Source organism: Petaurus breviceps, unplaced genomic scaffold (genome assembly GCF_028583685.1).
Source record: "Petaurus breviceps papuanus isolate PSGF00001 unplaced genomic scaffold, PetGlider_PUasm1.0 118, whole genome shotgun sequence".
Taxonomy (NCBI): Eukaryota; Metazoa; Chordata; class Mammalia; order Diprotodontia; family Petauridae; genus Petaurus; species Petaurus breviceps.
In genome coordinates, this window is record NW_027185616.1 from 5,000,379 (window position 1) to 5,021,548 (window position 21,170).

Sequence of the window (21,170 nt, forward strand, 5' to 3'; positions counted from 1 at the left end):
ACAAGGAAGGAAGGGAATGAATCTGGAATTCAAAGTTTTAAAATCAAATATTCAAATATATGTATGTGTGTATATATATGTATACTATTATTAATACCATCTTACGTGTAATTGGGAAATAAAATATACAGGCACTGGGGCATAGAAATCCACTGGAAAAGTCAAAAGGGGTATGGGAGAAAATATGGGAGAGAGCAGATTGGAGGAGGGGATATCCTGTGGGACTGCTATTTTGGAGCAGTGGGTAGGGGAAAAACGGGGAGAAAATTTGTAACTCAAAATCTGGCGGAAACGAATGATGTAAATCAGAAGTTAATAAAGCATTAAAAAAAAAGCTAAGGGAAGAGAGTATCAGGAGGAGGGAGGGGTCAGCAGTGTCAAAAGCTACAGAGAGATCCCAAAGGATAAGGACCAAAAAAAAAAAAAAAAAAAGACCATTGGATACAAGATTGCTAGTAAACTTAGGCACTTAACCTTGGGAAACAAAAAAAATAAAGCTTGAGGTATTTAGCATTCATAACTGTATCTCACATCTTGGTTTGTCTGTCTTTTCCTAGGTGGCCCCAAAAGGCCTCTCCCAGATTGTCACAATGTCCTGTGGCTCCTGCTCTAATGAAAATGCCTTCAAAACCATATTCATGTGGTACAGGGTGAGTCTCTCTCATACATAGAAAGGCCTCATCAGTTTGCTCATCTTTAAAATGAGGGAGTTATACTAAGTTCCCTCCAGCTCTAGAAATCTATTTTACACTATGATTTGAGGAGGAAGAATAGAAGACAAACTCATACACATACTATGTGATATACTTCCAAAGTAATGGCTATGAATGAACCAATATCAAGAAAATAAGCTAAGGCAGAGGAAAGAAGAGGAAAAAACTTCAGATGGGTTATTTGGGGAGGGGGGGTTCCTAAGGATAAGTCTAAAGCCCCACCATAATTGAATTTATGACCAAATGATACTCCTTCTCAAAAGAACAAAGAAAGGAAGTCTGAAAGAGCCATTTTATGGATGAAAAGAAGCGGGGGGGGGGGAACCTGATTAGGACCACTGGAAGAGCTGGAAGGGACCTTCGAAGGCATCTAATACAACATTTTGCAAATGAGGGGGCTGAGGAGTCAGGCTAAGGAGTTTGTGTTTTATTATAGAGGTAGTCGAGAGCCACCAAAAAGGTTTGTGAACAAGGAACCACAAGATCAGACCTATACCTTAGGAAGAGTATTTTGCCAACTGTATAAGAGAAGGTTTGGAAGAAACAATAAGACTGATGAATTAGTTCGGAGTTGCCTGGAGAATGTATGGCAGAGGACTTTGAATGCTAAGGCAGTAAAATACACTAAACTATGACTTGGAGGACAAACTCATTGTCTTAGCGTACATATTAGCTATTTTGACTCTAAGGAGTCTCCACATCAAACCCCAGCAAAAGAGAAGAATTAATTGCCAATTAAACAACCTGTATTAACCTGAGAAGCTTGAAGTGTTGAGACTTCTCCAAAGGGAAATAGGCGAATAGGCCAGGAAACCATCTTCTCACATTTTCCAGAATGAGGGATTCTGACCCAGGCAGTATTACACTTCTCCTGGGACTCGATTTTTTTTTTATCTTCTTCCATTTTCCTTCTATCCTTCCTTGATTACTCAAGCTGGTTGGGATCTCATCCTGCTTCCTTTTATGCTGCAGCTGAGAAAAGTGATGACAGTTAAAGGACCTATAACCTTTTCCCTCTTTTCCCTTTCTTTAGGGATTCTAATAATACTAATGATGATAAGAACAGCAGTAACAGCTAATATTTACACAGGACCTACTGTGTGCCAAGCATGCACTATGCTGAGCAATTTACAGACATCCCCTTTTATCCTCACAACAATTAGAGTGTACAGTAAACACTGTTTACAAAACAATATTGAGCCACCCCCATGATGCCCTTTTGTTCTTTCCTGATGAATAAAATATTTTTGGTTGGTGGGGGGGATTGTTTTTGCTTTGTTTCAGAACAAGGAGAGGGGTCACACCGGTGCCACAAAGGAGGAGCTAGAAACATGTATGATTAACCAGGTAAATGAAGTTCACTTGTTCTCACAACTCTGGACTTGAAAGTATTGTTTACAGCCAATGGCAGTCTGATTCCAGCCTACATCCATGTGTTCTCATGAGTGAACATGAGATGATGAATTTCCCTGTCTGCTCGCTCTCTCTCTCTCTCTCTCTCCCCCACCTTCCTCTCTCTTTCTCTCTCTCTCTCCCTCTCTATTTATATATGTGTGCATGTGTGTGTCTATCTATACATGTGTGTGTCTATATATATTTATGTGTGCATGTATATATACACACATAAATATAAACATACACATATATAGATATAGATGATATCGTTGTAAAATTGATTAACACCAGGCAAAGATTCTTGGCCTCCTATAGTTAGGCATCTATATAGTGATTTATCTGGGAAGCTTCAGGAATTTAACTGGTCTAAGATTATGATCAAAAGCCTCTTGACGTTAATGAAAGGCCTAAAGATTCCCTCAGTGATATGGAGAGGTAGAGCTAAGAACAGGCTCAGGAAGGTGCCTTTTGCTCTTAAAAACAACCCAGACCTCAGGGTCCCACCATTCTATCTCAAGTCCTAACTAATATCTCCAGCTTGAAACAGTTAGAATAGTGTCTGTATTCCAGACCTTTTTCTAACCCTGGTGGAGGACTAGAAAGGATCATGGGCAATAATTGCTACATTTTACTTGAGGATGAGACATGCTATTTTGGGGTCTATCTTGCTTTCTGAAGAGCAATTGATACCTTTCTAGGGAGACACTGGGAGGAGTCTGAAGTCCAATTTCAGAAGGACTTGACTCCCCTTTATCCAATTCAGCTCTTCTAAAGGGTTTTGATACCTCCCATGGGTTTCGTTGGATTGTCTTTCACTTTGAATTGTCCTAGAAGAATAGTCATCTCAGCTTCAGCTGTGAACCATCGACCCCAGGTCCCCCACATACATTACCAACAGTAGCATATGCCTCAATGTGACTATCACTTGGTGGTTTGGGATTCTAGGCATAATATGGCCCACTAAACTTTGTATAATGATTTATCTTGTTTGTCCATCTAATTGGCTTGAGAATTAATATGCAGCTGTTGGGGGGCAGAGGATAGGGAGGCTATTGCTATGCTTCTTAAATTCTAAGAGACTAATCTCTGGCTAACTCCAGAGAACAAAGTATTCTGGCCCTCTACGAGGGCATAGTGACTGACTGTTTTATGTTTCTAGTATCCAGGTTGCCCGGACTACAGTATTCTCTCTTTCATGGGTGCATTTCATGGGAGAACAATGGGTAAGAATGCTACCATTACTTGTTTCCAAGGTGGTATTTCTTGGTTTGGCAAAAGTTTACAGAATTTAATGTTCTGGGAAAAATTTGTCTACCCACAGGACACTGGGGAAAAGACAGGAGCTATCCTAAAGAGGGGTGCTGCTATAGGCCTCCTCTTGACTATTGATGACTCTGGGGGTATTAAAAGAGTTGGGCAAGAACCTTCCATCTCTTTTTCAAATGCTGCTTCTCTCACATCCCACACAATAAGATTCTAATTCTTGGGTTTGGGGGGGTTTTGGATTTAGGTTGCCTGGCTACCACTCACTCCAAAGCCATTCACAAGCTAGACATCCCTTCCTTTGACTGGCCCATTGCTCCATTTCCCCGGCTAAAGTATCCTCTGGAAGAGTTTGTGAAAGAGAATCAGCAAGAAGAGGCCCGCTGTTTGGAAGAGGTAACAATATCCCCCAGCACATGTACTGGCCTTCCTAACCTTACTCCATTCCTTACTCTGAGCCTTGGAAACATCTTATTTGTCAAGTCAGGGAGAGGAAACATGCAAACAAAGGGTCTGTCTGAGGAGCTGAATAGCTGCCATCAGTAGGTCAAAATGGGGCAATGTCTCAGGAACATGAAATTTGGTCCTTGTTTCCCCAGAAAAAAACCCAGATATAAAATTAAAAAATCCCATCCAACTCAGCCTCTCCATTTTCCACATAAGATTTGGAAACTGAGGTTCAGAGAGGTCAGGTGACCTGTCCAGAGTTACACATCTTTTCTTCTTCCCCCAGACACCCCCAGCTTTTCATAAAACCCTTTTGGGCACCTGTTCCTCTCCAGACTTCCATTAAACCCCTAAAATAACAATAATAATAATAATTCTTTATCATTCATATTATTGTACTCTTCATCTACATTGTTCTCTTTTCTACTTTCTTCACTGCAACACTTCATATAAGTCTTCCCATGGTTTTTTTTTTCTGATTTCCTCATTGTTTCTTACAATACAATACAAAGATATTCCATTATATTAATATAAAACAATTTGTTCGTCCATTCAATCTATCTTTTTTTTTTACAATTTTCTATCCTCCTTTTTTAAAACCATTTTTACTTCCATAAAAGGTGCTGCTGCGAATATTTTATTATAACAAGTATTGGGGGGGGGGCATGTATGCTCAGGCAGCCAAACAACAAGCAATTACTAAGTATTTACTCTGTCTCAAGCACTATACTAAGTACTGGAAACACAAGTTCCCAGCAAAAAGAAAAACTATCTCTGCCCCCAAAAAACTTATATTCTAATGAGAGAAAACAGCATGTGACAGGGAGCTGAAAGGGAATGAATCGGAAGCATAGGCAGGAGGGGAATGAAGCCTAGCCATGCTGGGCCATCCCCAAATGGATGCCCTAGAAGGAACTCACCAGTCAAAAATGGCACCAGCAAGGTAGAGTGAGGTTCCAGAGGGAGTAGCCACAGACACTAAGGGAAATCCTAGGGTAAGAAGGCAACCAAGTCACTGTGGTCAGATCTGGAGAGAGTCAGAAGAGTGATCAGGAGGGGAATGAAGTGTGGCTGTCCTGGGCCTATCTCCAAAACATAGGCTCCTGGAAGAACTCACCAATGGGAGAAGGGGACTTGCATGGCAAAGGAACGTTCCAGGGTGAAAAGGCAGCTAAGTCATGGTGGTAAAGTCTGAAGAAGTCAGGAAAGAGAGGGAAGCACAGGTCAATAACTTTGTTCACATGATCCAAATTGTTTTCTAGAATTGATTGGACCACTTCACATCTTCATTGACAGCTGTCTCCCCACAACCACTCCAGTGGTGACTGATTCTGTTTGGTATCATCCCTGCTGATTTAATGGCTATAAGGTGAACCCTCAAGAGTTGAAAAAGCTTAATGCTTTAACACTGAATAAAGGATTTGTTTGTGAATCAAGTACTAAGACAAAGGGTTGAAGTTCCCTGGTATAGAGGAGGAATGAGGGAAGAGGAACTGTTAATCACTTAGAGAGCATGAATATGGCAAGAGTCATGTGACATAAAAAGGTAGCTTTCCTGGGGTTCCCTGATACATCTCTTTAGGCCACTAACAACCATCAGGTACTTCCTGATACTATTGGCATTCCTGGACATCATGCATAAGCCTTTGTGAGCCAGAGTCTTTTAGAACAACCAGCCACATTCATCCTCCTGAATTATTAAGCTGAATTGTGACATATTTTGCTTTTTTTCAAAAAAAGTTTTACTGGGGCCTCTTTACATACCAAAATCATTTCACACTCAGCTCAGCTCCCCTCACCACCACTATCCATCCTCCCTTGTAATAAAGAAGAGTTCCATAAAACACATCGACCATGTCTCACAGAGCCTCCATACCTGTGTAAGACTCCATCCCTGTGGTTCCCACCTTTTTACCAAGAGAAGAGTCGTGTGTTTCATTCTCTTTTCTGCAAGACTAAAATTAGATACTGCTTTTCTGTGCTCTGCATCAGTTCATACAAGTCTTCTTACATTTCTCTGAATGTCTGAATTCACTGTCAGACCTCCCTCCCCACTGGTGCCTGTTCTTTTTGTATTGGTCCTGGGTTGTGGAGAAGAATTTATTATGTTAAACACTGGGGTTGCAGGATGAGAGATCAGGTTGTGCTATGTTGCATGGTGCTTGACAACTTGGTAGGCACTTAATAAATGTTTATTAACAGATTGATTGTTCCCTTGAAATATCTGGTCTGTCTTTAATTTCCCTCCATTTTTTCCCTGGGCAAGTCCTCATAATTCATAAGCAGTGGAACCAGCAGTTTTCTCCTTATAGGGTGGTAAAGGTGAAAATCAGCATTGGTTATGTTCTTCTCTTTCCTTTATTCAGTTGGATGCTGGCAATTTCTGAATCCAAAGCATAGGAGTAACCTCAAGGGTCAATTTGTTTGATTTTTTAAATGCATAAAAGGCATATAAATGAAGTCCTGGAGTATAAAATAGCAACACAGCTTCATCTGTCACTGTATGACCTTGGTGAAGCAGCTATACTGTTTCTGAGCTTCCTTCCTCATCTATAACTTGGAGTTGGATTAGGTGACACTGAAGGGCCCTTCTAATTCCAAATCCTGTGAGTTAAAGACACAGTGGCACAGAGAATATTTTAAAATAAGTTCAGTATCTTAAATAATATTACTTTTTACTCTGTCATTTATATCACATGGGTTATGTGCTTGGGGTTAGGGCTTTTTGTTTGGTTTGGGTTTTGCTAACATAGTCTTCGTTTTTTAGTAATCAGCACGAATGTAGGAAGTACCTTTGTGTCTTAAGTGTGAACACTTGAGCATTTTTTTCCTTTTTACTCAAAGGAAACTACCTTTAAGAGACTTACAGCTGATTTATAGGTATTTGGTACTTTTTGGAAATGAAATCACCTATCAAATATCTTAACAGCAATGATAAATCTATTTTTGAGGATGGTGTAAAACAGATTAGGGTTGTGTGGGAATTGGGAGAATAAGCATATCTGGTGAAGAGTCTGTGCTGAAATTTTCCCATTTGCCAGATCAAGACGCCCAAAATTATGCAGTGGAAAGATCACTGGATTTGGAGTCAGAGAACCTTGGCTTAAAACTTGGCTATTTCACTCACTGTTTGTATGACCAGGGGGTCAAGCCATTTCTCTTCTCTGGCCTGTTTCCTTATCAATAAAATTAGGGAACTGGACTAGCTGACCCCTAACATTCCTTCCAGCCCCAAATTCTAGGGGTCTATGACCCAGTGACCCAAATATAAAATGATGATGACTGATCTATGTCTATAGGTGTCCTTGAGGAAAGCCCCAAGGAAACAGTATAATTTACTCTTTTTCTGTCCAGGTGGAAGACTTGATTGTGAAATACCGGAAAAAGAAGAAGACTGTGGCAGGGATTGTTGTGGAACCCATCCAGTCAGAGGGTGGGGACAACCATGCATCTGATGATTTCTTTAAGAAGCTGAGAGACATTGCTAGGAAGGTCAGTGAAGCTTTTACATGGGTAATAATAACACTGGCTTTAATTTGCATAGTGCTCTAGGAAGTTTGCAAGATGCTTTACAGCTATCATTTCTTTTGACCCTCCTATCTACTCTGGGATTATCCCTGTTTTAAAGATGGAGGAACTGAGGCCCATGGAAGTTGAGTGACTTTACCAGGGTAATGTGCCTATAGCAGGATAAGGAGTCCCATTTTTCTGACTCCACTACTCTATCCGCTGTAATGTGACTCCTCTGCCTGGGCCACCAGGCTTTTCAGGCTGTTATCTCCTCTCAACAGGAAGGTTTAAAAGTGCTTTTCTTTTTGTATTCTTGGTAGAAGATCATAGAAAATCTAAGCCTTCTTAAAGAGCTGACCTTAGCTTCCTTCAAAAAATAGCTCAGACACAACACAAGGATCAATCTTCCCAATTATTAGCCCTCTTTCCCCTTGAAGTTGGGTTTTTTAAATGCTTTGTATAATTTTCTTTTTGGACTGGATTTGTGATTTCATTGGTGTAGGGCAGAGATATCAAACTCAAGGCCAGCAAAATTCTTGAGCAGAAGCCAGTTTAAAATATAATTGGGAAATGTTTAACACGATTAATAAAATTATAACACAGCAGAGATAATGTTAATCTGTGGTTTTCTAAATCGCTATATGACCCACAAGAATCCTTTTCTATTTGAGTTTGATGCCACTGATATAAGGAACTTCTGGTGAGGAAACTCATCAACTGCTCAGCAATTTATAGACTTTGGTTAGCTGCATGTAGAGAAGAGTAGTGAGGAGTGTTTAGATTTTTCCCCAATCCCCAACTCTGCCATTTCTGTTGAGGATTTTGTTACCTTCAATTTTAAATGTTTTCAGGATGACCTCAGTTCTTTCTTTCTGGATGTTGGTCCCATTTCTATGAATGCTGGGGAATGTGAGCATTGGGTTGTTTTCCTAATTATTTTCCAATAAAAAGGTTCCTGGAGTACTAGGATGGCTTTTTTTCCCCTTTCTTTTTTTGTCTTTGTATTCCCAGTAGTTTGCATAATACCTTTGACATACGAGGCACTCAGTAAATGCTTTTTGAATAAATGAATGAATGTATTGGTGAATGTGTGTTATTTTCTCAAGGAAGCCAAGATCAAGGACTTCAACCGGATGCAATATTGATTTGGGTCTTTGGTTCAATGGATATTTAACATTCTAGTTTTGTTCCAGTTCAACAGTTTGAGGAAATATATGGAGACAATGTGGTTCAAGCTAATTCACAAGGGGCATGGGAAGAAGCAACAACTTTCAGTTGTTACCAGGTTCAGGAAGATGTTGATATTTGGATTTGGTTCAGGTGTGACTCAGTCTTTCTGCCATTTTAGCTCATGGTTTAGTCCAAGTTCAAAGTTCTTCCCAGCTCTCTTTGCGGAGTGTTGATTTTTCCCTTTCCTCTAAACATATCCCCTCTCCCCACACAGCATGGCTGTGCCTTTCTAGTGGATGAAGTACAGACTGGAGGGGGCTGCACTGGCAAATTCTGGGCCCATGAGCACTGGGGATTAGATGATCCAGCTGATGTAATGACCTTCAGCAAGAAAATGATGACGGGAGGATTTTTTCACAAGGAGGAGTTCAGGCCCAATGCTGTGAGTACTTGACTGGCCTTTATTTTCCATATGTAGGAGCAAAGGAAGGGAACCTATAGGATGATTTATTTTAGTGTAGCCCAGGGCTGGAGAACCTGCAGCCTTGAGGCCACATGTGGCCCTCTAGGTCCTCAAGTGTGGCCTTTTGATTAAATCCAAACTTCACAAAACAAATCCCCTTAAAAAAAGGATTTGTTTTGTGAAAGTTGGACTCAGTCAAAAGGCAGCACCCAAGGACCTAGAGGGTCCACAGAATGCCACATGTGACCTCGGGGCCACAGGCTCCCCACCCCTGGTAGGAGGATGCTTTAAAATGAATTTCCCCTATAGGGTGACATGTTTAAAAAATGAAAAAGCCTCGTGCACTGGTTCTCTATTGGGTGTGTATGTGAGTGTATTTGTTTGCAAACACTTGCATTCGGGTATATTTAGATTAGCTGATAACAAACTGATAGTAACAAGGGTCAGGCTTAAGTTTTAAATAATGAGACTTGGACTTGTACATACAAAGTCCTGAAATTGCTCGATTTTTCCTGTTATAAAATCTCTTACTCCCTTCAAAACACAGCTCAGGTGCCTCACAAGGCTTTTCCTGAATACCCATCCCCCACCCAATCATTAGCACTCTCTCACTCTTGAAAATATGATGCATTACTTTGTATTTTTTTTTAATTCAATCTGTGATTTCACTGGTATAGGGCTATGGTATCAGACTCAAAAAGAAACAAATCCTGGGGCAGCATATTAACTTAGAAAACCGCAAATTAACATTATCTATGTTGCATCATATTTTTATATATTTTGTCAAACAGTTCCCAATTATATTGTAATCTGGTACCCAGGAGTTTGATACCTCTGGTGCAGAGAATTCCCAGTGAGGAAACTTCCATCACTAATGCAAGGCAGCAACTATTAACTGAAAGGTTAAAGACTTGTTCAGTAATGCAAAACCAGTGTGTTATCAAAGACCAGCTTTCTATACATTGTGCCTCTACATTGCTTTGTATAATAATAGAGATTCAGTTTCATGTTCATTCTTCTTTTTCTGTTTTGTTTTATATGTAGGAATCCTAATTTATTTACACATTTCACATTATATATAATATATAATACATATTGCTTTGCATATGCTTTGGGAGAGGTGATATGGCACAGTGGATAGAGAGTTGGCCTTGGAACCAGGAAGAACTGGATCCATGTTTTGCCTGTTGTATGTAGTTTCTCAGTGCTCCAGGCAACTCTCCAAAACTATATAAACTGCAAAATAAAATGCATCTGTATAAGGAGTTTCCTGTCTGCTCTAAGTGTATGTGTTTTGCTTTCTATATACTTGTATTTCTTACTTGTGTACATGTTATATGGTGGTTGGGGGGCTTTTGTCATTGTATCCCTAGAAGCTACAACATAGTGCTTTACACATAGCCAGCACTTAATCTCATAATAAATGTCTGCTGAACTGAATAAAATCAAATAGGGAACATGCATTTATTAAGTGCTCACTAAGTACCAGACACTGTCCTTACTACCTGCAATTCAAAGAAAGAGAAAACATTGTCCCTGCCCTCAAGTTCACATTCTAATGGGAGAGACACCTTGCAAATATGTGTGTGTGTGTGTGTGTGTGTGTACGTATATATGTGTGTATATAGACTTATCTTAGAGGGAAGGCATTAGAAGTGGGGGAACTGGAGAGCATTCATAAGGTAGAATTTGAACTGAATCTTGAAGGAAGCCTGGGATCTTAAAAGAGAGAGAGGAAGAAGAGCTTTCCAGACAGGAATAGGGGATCCTATACATTGTAGGAACTGTGGTGGGCTGTAAGTGGGAATTCATTGCAGTAATATGGAGGCTAGCACTGTCTTTTGAGGTTTGATTATAGGTATTCCCTAAAACTTATGCCTCTCTTTAAAGCCTTTTCGGATTTTCAATACATGGCTTGGAGACCCTTCCAAGAATCTGCTGATTGCTGAAGTCATCAATGTCATTAAGAGAGAGGACCTCCTCAGTAATGTTACGCATGCAGGGAAGGCACTGTTGACAGGGCTGTTGGATTTACAGGTAACTGACCATCTACAGAAATGCAAGATTCAAAGGGGTTGCATAGGACCCTCAAGAATTGGGTGGAGGACAGCACTTGAGTTGAAACTCTCTCCTTTGACCCTGGCTGCTTTCTGATCCTCTCATCCCCTCCTGCCAGACTCATCTGACTCTCAGAGACACCTGGATCAATATAGCAGACTTAGTCACAATAACAATGGCTACCTCACCAACTTTACAGGCAGCCCAGAGCTGGGGACCGAATCAAACTTCCTTAGAGCACAAATTCCCCTCAGGTTTGGCACACTCAGAAGAGTTTTGTGTTAGCGTAGAGAATGACCACAGAAGTTCTAGATCCACTACAATAATAATGAGTTCTATATCTGAAAGACTGTCTTGCCAGTTGGAACCTCCAGAGATTTATTCCATATGTAGCAATATTGCGCCTAACCATTTCTCAGCCCCATGTATTCCTGAGCTCTTTCCTTCCTTCCCCTCTGCCATCTGGAACACTTAGGGCCCCCATCCCACCCTCATCCCAACAATTTAATCTCTACTCTAAGGGATTTTGCATTCACATGAATTTAAGGACTCAAAATAATTCTCAGAACATATCTTAAAACCCAGGGGGGAGACAACAGCAGTGGCCACACTGCTTCGAGCTATGACCAGAACAGCCATAGGGTAAAAGTGTATTTCATCCTTCACTGACTTAGAAGGTTGTTTTTACAATTTGTGTAAATACTGAGCTCACCCAATCTAGAAGCATCTAGTCACACATGACCGGCATTGCATCTGGAGAGCTGCTAAACTGTGGAGGGCTATAGGACTGCACCAAGAAAACATCAAACAGCCTTTAGAAAGGGGAAATTGCTGCTGTTATTACAACTAAGCAAATGCCTTCAATGAAAGCAAAATGACACCAGGCTTTTTTTTCCTTTGGCTGCTTTCTTTGGATTTTATTCATGTCCAAACAGAGGCAGAGGAGGGAATCAGGAAAATGTCTTTGCAATGGGTTAAATCATTACTCCCTGCTGAGATCCTCTTTAATCTTCTGGCTAGCACAAATAGAAGAAATGACAGAAGTAGTTTATTTTCCCATGTGATTTATGGCCCAGCTCAGAGTCATTTATGCAGAGTCTCAGGTAGCACGACATGTGCCTAACCCAAGTCAAGGAGGGTAGGATCAACTCATCATATAGCTGCCTCAGAGCCATGAGCTAGGGAGGGTCTCTGGGCAGAAAGCAATTTGGGGCTATTGAGGATGGGGTGGGATTATAGGCAAAATTAGGAGAATAAACAAATAAAGAAACAGATATTCCTGGAGCTAAAGTATGAGAGAAATTATGCAATCCAAGTGTAAGCTTCAGAGCAAGGGCTGTTCTGCTAGAAGTATTTTCTTCCCAGCTCTTTCATGTAAATCCTTGACTTCTCTGCCTAATGGAGCATATCTAGAGTCATTGCAAATAACACTGTGGTTTGTCCTGAGGAGGAGAAAGCTGAACTCTCACTAATTAAGGTCAAATTTTGCTCTCAAAGAGGACCTGGTACCAGCTTCCAAGAAGCTTAAAATAATAACATGTCTCTTTCTCTGGTGTAGCTTTGTGAAACTGCCAGGCCTTTGTCCTCTCGTGCATGGATTAACCAAGAGTTTGGTTTTTTGTTGTTTTTCATCTCATCTATATTTATGATTAGTGCAGGCCCTTTAGTGTGAGAACCTGGAAAAAATCTAGTTCCAGGTAAGTTGAAATTTCTATAAACATGGACAGAAGGACAATTCTAGTATTGTTTGATGAGTCACCAGCTGCTTAGTTGTATAGGACACCCCTTCACTAGACTCTTCCAGGTAGGCTAGGAAATATTTGTATAGTTGGTAGATTGATCTAACCTTCTGGGCAAGGGTGTCTTGGGGAAGAACTGGTTATAAAACTGTTAGCCTTATACCAAGGTAATAAGACAACATACCAAAAATTTGGGGATGCAGCCAAAGCAGTCCTGAGAAGAAAATGTGTATCTCTAAATGAAAAAAGCAAAAGAACAGATAATTGAATTGGACTTGCAATAAAAATACTTAAAAAACAACACATTAAGAAACCCCAATTAAACACCAAGTTAAGAATCCTGAAAATCAAAGAAGAGATTTTAAAATTGAAAAAAAAAAAACACATTTGACTAATAAATAGAATTGGGAGCTATTAAAAAAATAAAATCAGTTAGCCAGTAGCTAATTTAATTTAAAAGATGAAAGAGAAAACTATATTATCAATATCAAAAGTGAAAAAGGAGAATTCATTACAAATAAAGAAATAAAATATATTATGAAAAACTATTTTGTCCAACTATACTGACAAATGAAATAAATGAATACTTAAAAAATATTAAAACATCAATAAAACTTTAAAAAAAATTTTAAGGGTCTTGAGATATACGAAAGGATCACATACTACAATTCAAAGTCATGATTTTGGATTATCTGCCCCTTTGGATCCTTAATGCCACAGTAAAGTTTTGTGTAGGAAGAACCTGAAAATAATTGTGTTTCTGTCTTTGGCCTGATTTGAGGGAAGTTTGCCTTTTCAATCCCTTTTCTCCTGCCCCATCCTTCCTGGAAGTTCCTCTGACTTCCCTGTCCTGTGTCTTCCCATATTGCAGGCCCGATACCCACATCTGATCAGCAGAGCAAGAGGTCGAGGAACATTCTGCTCTTTTGATGCTCCAGATGAAACAATAAGAAACAAGTTCATTTTAACAGCCAGAAACAAAGGTAGGGGGGCAGTGAGCATGTGGTGTGGTCCTGGGCTTTTGTTCCTTCCTTGTACTAAAATGTATATTGTGCTTTTTCATCTGTGGAAGTGATTATCTGTCTGACTGAGCACCATATTGGCAAACTAGTCGGGAAGAAATTTCTTCAGTTTTGTTATAAATATTATTATTTAGCATGTGTCTAGAAGGCCATATTTGGCAAACTCAGAGATGACCTGATTTTTCTTTATTGTTTCTAACTTCAGTAGACTTGCATTTGGGAGAACTGAATTCTGAAATTAACTGTGACCTGGTGTAAGTCATCTCACCCCAATGGGATCAAAGTTTCTTCATCCTTAAAATAAGGAGTTTGAACAAGATGGTTTCTAATGTCTCTGCCAGCTCTAACATTCAGTGACACTAGTAGCTAGTTTAATTCAAGCAGATTTATTAAGCATCTTTGTGTAGTGCACTGTGATAGGTACTGGGGATACAAAGAAGAAAAATAAGAATCTGTCCTCGAGGAACTTACAGTCTAAAAGGAGTATAAAACATTCACACAAATAACTAAAACATGTTAGAATGTGATCAATGCAGGGAGCAGGGCTTGAGAACAGAAAAGAATTAGGGACTGGGCAGAGCAGTATCCCTTCATCGCTTCAGACATTAGGGAAGATTTCATGGAGGTTTCACCTGAATTAAACATTGAAGGAAGAGGAGGATTTCATCAGCTGGAGATGTGAAAGAAATCCATTCCTTGCATGGAAGAGAGCTTGAGAAAGGGGAGAATGAAAGCAGAGAAGTAAGTCATTTGCCTAGAATACAGAATCTGACAGAAACAGGAATCTCAAAGAAATTTGAAAAAGTAGGCTGGAGCCAGATTGTGGTGGACATTAAGCCCTAGGATAATGAGTCTGAATTTTGTCCTTTAGGCAATGGAGAGGGTCCTTTAGGCTGAGGGTCTTTGATCAGAGAGCAGCAAGGTGAGACCTATATGTTTGGAAGGTATCAGCATTATGTAGGATGGATTGGAGAGGGAAGCGATTGGGGGCAGACCTGTTAGTCTCCCTGGCTATCCCAGTAAAGATCTAAGAAATCACAACTAATCCAACCTCTGAAGCCATGGGCCCTCTTCGTTCTCTCCACTTCTCAATTACCTAATCAGTTCCCATGGGTTCAATTATTATGTCCTATAAATATATATATATATATATATATATATATGTATGTATGTGTACACACACACACACACACATACGCGCGCGCACACACTATCCAGAAAGCCATTCTCAATTCCTTTCTCTCCCTACTGCATATATTCAAAGTTGACAAGTGCTGTGATTCTTCCTCGCCCTTGGACTATTGTGATAGCCTCTTTGGTTTCGCTGCCTTGTTTCTCCCTACTCTAATCCATCTTTCAGATAGCTGCCAAATTGATATTTTTAAAGCATGAGTCTGACCATGTCACTCCCTTCTTTGATAAGTTTCAGTAGCACCTTCTTTCCTCCAGGATCAAATATAAACACCTTTATTTTGCATTTGAAGCCCTTCACCAAAGTGGCTCCTATCTACTTTCTCAATTTTATTATAAATTGGTCCCCTTCACACATTCTGTGAAAACCTTAAAGTGCTATGAAAAATGTAAGTTATTATTGTTAGTTTAGTCCCTCTGGCTTCTTGTTTTCTTCCATGTGTACAGAAGAAATAAGAGGAAAGGAGTAAAAATTAAAGATGTCCCTAACTTTTCCTCTTTCTCTCCTTGCAGGTGTAGTCCTGGGAGGCTGTGGTGATAGGTCCATCCGTTTCCGCCCCACATTGGTCTTCAGGGATCACCATGCACACCTTTTCCTCAACATTTTTAGTGACATCTTAGCAGATTTCAAGTAAAGGATTATTTTTCCATTGCACTGAGAAGGTCTCAACCTCCACAACTGTCAAATTGATTAGTTCACCTATTTCATATTTTCACTTAAAGTACCAAAAGGTGAATCCATAAACTGGAGGGCTGTTTTTTGTTTGTTTGGGTTGGGTGGGTGGGTGGGTTGTATTAGGTGATTTGGGGAGATAGGAGGAAGAAGAGGGGATTGGTTTGGGTCTTCTCTCCAACTATGCCAATATCACATGCTGACTTCAATACTAAATTCCTCTAGAGCCCTGGACACAGGCAGTCTTTGGGTGGGGCTGTCAGCACCCTGCCTAAATTTCTCTTTTAAAGCCAGGCATGAGACCTGTACATGGGACTGGGAGTTAGAAAACTCCTGAGTTTCAGGTCTGGTGTCAGATCCCTTCAGTGGCCAGTTTAACTTCCTCCCTATGCAAAATAACAACAAAAATAAAATGGAATCATTCTTATTCAGCCCTACAGGGGACCTGGGAAGGTTCCATTCTTCACTGAGGTACAGAACTAAGGGATAAAATTGTATTTCAATTGCAGTGGTAAAGTCAGGTCAAGAGTGGAAAACGGGACTGCTGGTCCTCTTAGAAATGTAAGTTCAGTCCAGATGTGACTTGGCCTCAGGGGGACTTCATCTGGCTGGCATGGTGGTCAGCTTTCATTTTACTTCTCCCATTTGTGTCCAGAGAAGGGGCAGGTGCTTGAGTCTTGCCAAAAAGTCTGCCATCAGAGGCCAGGGAAGGTCCCAGGTCTGACTAGGAGCTTGGGAAGGAGAGAAGGGGATGAGGAGGGAAGGAGCAAAGTAAACATTGCTGCTGCCTTGGACCTCAGATAGACGCCCATTTCCATATGTATCTTGTCATTCCAATTGCTTGTTCATGATGCTGAATGTCACGTAATACGTCCATACACAAGAATCTCCATCTCTGAGTTTCCATAGGGATTTAAGGGAAGGGTCTGAAGCACAACCCTGCAGCCTCACTCCTGGGAAAGCAACACTTGGAAATAAGGGCCATAGAATTACTTAATCCTCTTGCCTCTGATGCGCTCTATAATATCAGAGGTCTTTCCTCCATCCCCATCCCAGACTCCTTCCCATTCCCAAGAAAACATTGTTCTTTGTCTACCTGTTGTCCTCAACATCCGCTCCGTTTCTGAGCTCTGTGAAAAGCATAGCTCTTATGCAGAGTAAGGCTGTTGCTTGACTAGATCCTTCTTGAGGGAAGCGTCCATGTTTGAGAGATTTCTTGAGTCACGTGCAAGAGCTGTAAGTGTGGAATGTCAACCTGTGGCTTCATTGTATTGCCATTCAAAATGTCTCTCAGAAAGATATTTTCTTAGGATGTAGATTATGCTAATGTTCATTTCCTTTCTCTTACATAATTGGATGATGCCCAAGACTAATTTATCATTATTTTAATTTGAACTGACTAGCTCTAGCTGGTGATTATTATCCTAAATACTCTGATCAAAAGGAAGCATGGAGCTGTAGTTGGTGATCTAACTTCTATCCCTGAATGTCAGTTGTTAACTATGAGCTAATCATTTCACTTTCTGGTGCCTCCATTTAACGTTATATAAAATGGGCATAATGAGGCTAAGACTTGGCCCTTTTATAACTTTTCACCCAAAGATCTCAAAACGTCATTAAAGTCTCTAGAGACCAGCAGACATCCATATCAATATTGTTTCAGAAGACTGAATGCCAGCTATTACCTATAGCCAGGAAGAATCAGCAAATTCATAAATTGTGACTGTTGGCATTTTCATCCTTAAGGCTGTTTAGATTTTTTTTTTTGGTATAAAATTCTGCCTTAATTAAAGCCAATAGCACCCACAAAAAAATGAGAATGTCTGACTTCATTCCCCACCTTTTGCATTTAATAGCAGGGACCCAGGCTCGGTCAGTAGTTTCATATGCTGACATCTCTAAACAAAGGCATATTGAACTATACATATAAAGAAAAACACAATTCATGAATGTGCCAATTTTTAGCCACAATGAAACACTCCAGTGAATGAGGTTGTGTAACTCTCTCAAAGGCTTTCTTAGCCAGGCTCTAATTCATAATTTCATGTTCTTGGGTGGGGAGACTGGGTCCAGTTTTATGCTGTCTTCCCTCTAGGGGTTGGCCTGGGAATGTAATTATTTCACCTAAAAAGTAGTTTCCTTGGGTATTATCCATTCATTACCAAGGAAAGTTCCTACAGCATATGTTTTTAAATGCCTCTTTATTAACAGGTCTATGTTGACCCAAGGCATAATGGGTACCCTGGAAAGTCCATTGAGGAAAAATAGCTAATAGAAGCTAGAAGAAAATAATTATATAATCAAAGATTTAAGACTTGTGAAACACAAAGGATTGTGATGGAAAAACAGGAAAATTCAACAAACTTGCTGTCATCGTAGACCTAGCAGGCATGCAACCATTAAGGGCAGATTAGGTGAGGAAGACCTTCATTGGCCAACAACTGGAAACTAGCTCGTGAAACATATCAGTATAAGTAGATTTTAGTAAGTGTCTCTAGCAAGTCATGTACTTTTACAGAAAACAAGATCCAGTAATATCGAGTCCTATTCACATCCTCACTTTTATTATAAATGGGTGTTTTTTATAATTTTTACTGACACTCAGTAACCATGTAAAATTGTGCACAACACACACACACACATATATATATATATACACGTATATATATATTTATCAGATCATGATAGACAACTTAATAGAGAGCACTGCATACCTAAGTATATGAAGTGATATTGTTTACAGTGTTCTGTGGACAGTGCCAAATAAATGTCAAAGAAACTAACTACACTTCACAATGTAACTGCTGACCATGTACACAATTCCATGAATTCAATCCATTTCCTGTGTTAATCAATATTCTTAAATAAAATATTTATAATTGACTATCTCCCATATAAGTGCGACCTCTTTCACAGCAGCGACTCCTTGGGCTTCTAAGAGTCTACGTGTGGGTATGGTGGTCAGTGTCAGTGTATTAGGTGAGAAGGCACCGGCATCATCAGGAGGATCTTAACAGTAGATGAGGGGAGGTTGGAATCACTGAGAAAAAGAAGCAGTGCACAACAGTAAGCACTTAGTAGATGCCAAATAAATACATTTTAAAATTGAGATTCTGCCTTAATAAGGGCTATCTGCATTGAGTTTTTAGTGCTGTGGTATAAAGAACACTAGATTGGTGGGAATCATCTTATCCATGATGTCAAAATCAAATAGAATCCGGGGCAACTAATCCATACATAAGCATCCCTGTGGGGTGCATATTGACTTAGTTTTTAAAACATGTTATTGGTGCAGTAAGTTAGAGCACTGGCCTGGAGTCAAGAGTTCAGTCTGGCCTCAAACACTTGACTCTTACTACCAGTGTGACCCTGGGTATGTCATTCAACCCTGACTGACTCACAAAACAAACAAAAAGTGCTATTAACTATGTTTTCTTGTATTTTTACTTATTTTGTTAAATATTTCCCAATTGCATTTTAATCTGGTTTGGGCCAAACTCAGGAGTGTTTTGGGTCAAGTTGTTGACACCTCTAAACCACTCCCCTCCTTTTTAAAGCCAAGGAAACAAAGCTAGAGAGGTTAAGCCACTTGTCCAAGGTCACAAAAGTAATAAGTAGCAGAAATGGAATTTGAACCCCGTCCTCTTTTGTATTTTCTTTCTTTTTCTTCCCTCTATTAACCTGGATAATTAGATATATGTCTTCTTCATCCTCTAAAACAAATACACAGTATTTCTATAAAGACAATTCTTTCTCTTAAATATGAATCCTCATGTCTGAGCAATTTGTAGCCCTAAATGAATCCCAGAGTAAACTTATACTGTTAATCAGAAAGACGACTGTTTTATAAACAGGGTCTACATAAACACAGCCAGAGGTAGTAAAACCTCCTGATTAACTTTAATAACACAGGATGTTATAGTTGAATGGAATAGGATCAAAACAAGGCCATAAAAATTGGACTCTGGTGTTTATGTTGGGGAGTGGAGAGGGAAGTATGTTAAAGGGTGCTGTATTACTTTCAAGATACAGACCTACAAGCCCAAATGCTATAAAATACTAATTTAAAGCCCCTAACCCTAGTTACTTTTTAACAACACAAACCAAGGAACAATAACTAGCCTGCCAAATGAGTTAAAGGTCCAGCATGTCTATTGAAATGAGAGTGGTAAGCCTATGCATGAAAAGTCTGGCCCTGCTCCTTGAAGGCAATCTATGGTATTTTTAAATAATAGTGCTTTATATCTGCAGGGCACTTTGCAAGTATTATTTCATTTAATCAGTATCTACCCTGAGAGTTAGATACCGCTCAGGAAAGTGAGGCAGACAGAGGTTAACTTGCCAAAGATCACAAACAACTAGTGAGTACTTGAGACTATATTTGAACTCAGTTATTCCTGACACCAGGTCCAGTGTACTGCATGCACATTTTTATTTGTGCATGTCAGGCACCTAGCACTGTCTTTCATGTCATCAAATGAATATTAATTGAATTAACTTAAATTTAACAAATACTGATAAGGCCTGTTATTGGATAAGTTTCATTTTTAGCAAAAATGTGCTGTCACTACAATTACCTTCAGTTTTATATTCATTAAGGATTTACTCTGTGCAGCATTATGCTGGGTACTGGGGGAGTTACAAACTTCAAATAAGACAGTAGCTGCCCTCATGGTCGAGTCTGGAGGGTCAAGTAGGAGGGATGAGGTCTGCAATTAATCAACTAGCATTTATTAAGCACTATGTGTCAAAATGTGCTAGATGTTAAAAAGACAAAAAGGAAATAGTCCCTGATGTCCAATAACTAAAATACATTGTAAGTGCGTTGAAGAGGTACAAAGCAAATCTATTAAGCAAAAAGACCAACTCAGAAGATCAGGGAGGGTTTCTTGCAGGGAGCAGTTTTTGAGTTAGGATTAAAACATGAGAAGGAATTCAACAGGCTAAGAAAAAGAGAGAGGATATTCCAAGCATGGGAAGTAATATAAGAATGAATGAACAAATGGAGACTTACACTGGGGATATAAATGGGAAAAAGTGAGACAGTACCAGCTCTCAAGAAGCTCACAATGTAATTGGAGGAAGATAACATATAAAAGAAGTTAGCTATAGCACAGATGGAAAGGCCTGAAGGTCCTAAGGGTGAGGCAGCAAATAGTGGGAAGGGCCGGGGGGGGGGGGGGAACTTTCGATTATATTATTTGGTTCATTTATGACAATGCTGAGGCCAAGATGTAAAATCCAGGCACATGGAAAGGCCTGGAGGACCTTAGTAAGCTATGTCTGGGCAGATGTTAAGACCTGGTGGTCCACTATGTCACCAGAAAGGAGTTGCTAGATGTCATCTCATGAGTTCTATGACAGCCAGGGCCAAGGGGTGGGGGGAAAGGGGAAAGAAAGAAGGAAAAGATCACCTCTGGTAGTGGCGAGTCTTCTTTTATCCCAGCCATATGGGGTATAGTGTTTAGCTGGAGCATAAAGGTGGGAGGAAGAAGGGAGTAGTATGAGATAGGGCTGGAAAAATAG

General features: G+C 39.9%; 1 protein-coding gene and 1 long non-coding RNA gene across 7 annotated transcripts in view; one reads left to right on the plus strand and one right to left on the minus strand.

The window, feature by feature from the left end:
• Window positions 1–12,979, minus strand: part of LOC138159323 (uncharacterized) — a 32,796-nt gene extending 19,817 nt beyond the window's left edge. Inside the window, exons 1-2 of the long non-coding RNA XR_011167864.1 lie at window positions 12,943–12,979; window positions 1,468–1,685 (exon numbers count right to left, since the gene is read on the minus strand). This is a non-coding gene — a long non-coding RNA (uncharacterized lncRNA). The remainder of the gene's footprint in view (window positions 1–1,467; window positions 1,686–12,942) is intronic.
• The window catches only part of ABAT (4-aminobutyrate aminotransferase), a 138,561-nt gene extending 120,033 nt beyond the window's left edge, over window positions 1–18,528 (plus strand). For all 6 annotated transcript variants that reach the window (XM_069085496.1, XM_069085482.1, XM_069085512.1 and 3 more), the window contains 9 exons: window positions 558–650; window positions 1,998–2,060; window positions 3,268–3,331; window positions 3,619–3,767; window positions 7,173–7,310; window positions 8,773–8,940; window positions 10,852–10,998; window positions 13,630–13,741; window positions 15,485–18,528. In XM_069085496.1, the coding sequence (XP_068941597.1) occupies window positions 558–650; window positions 1,998–2,060; window positions 3,268–3,331; window positions 3,619–3,767; window positions 7,173–7,310; window positions 8,773–8,940; window positions 10,852–10,998; window positions 13,630–13,741; window positions 15,485–15,606 (1,056 nt within the window). In that variant the 3' untranslated portion in view covers window positions 15,607–18,528. The remainder of the gene's footprint in view (window positions 1–557; window positions 651–1,997; window positions 2,061–3,267; window positions 3,332–3,618; window positions 3,768–7,172; window positions 7,311–8,772; window positions 8,941–10,851; window positions 10,999–13,629; window positions 13,742–15,484) is intronic.
• Window positions 18,529–21,170: the final 2,642 nt, after the last annotated feature.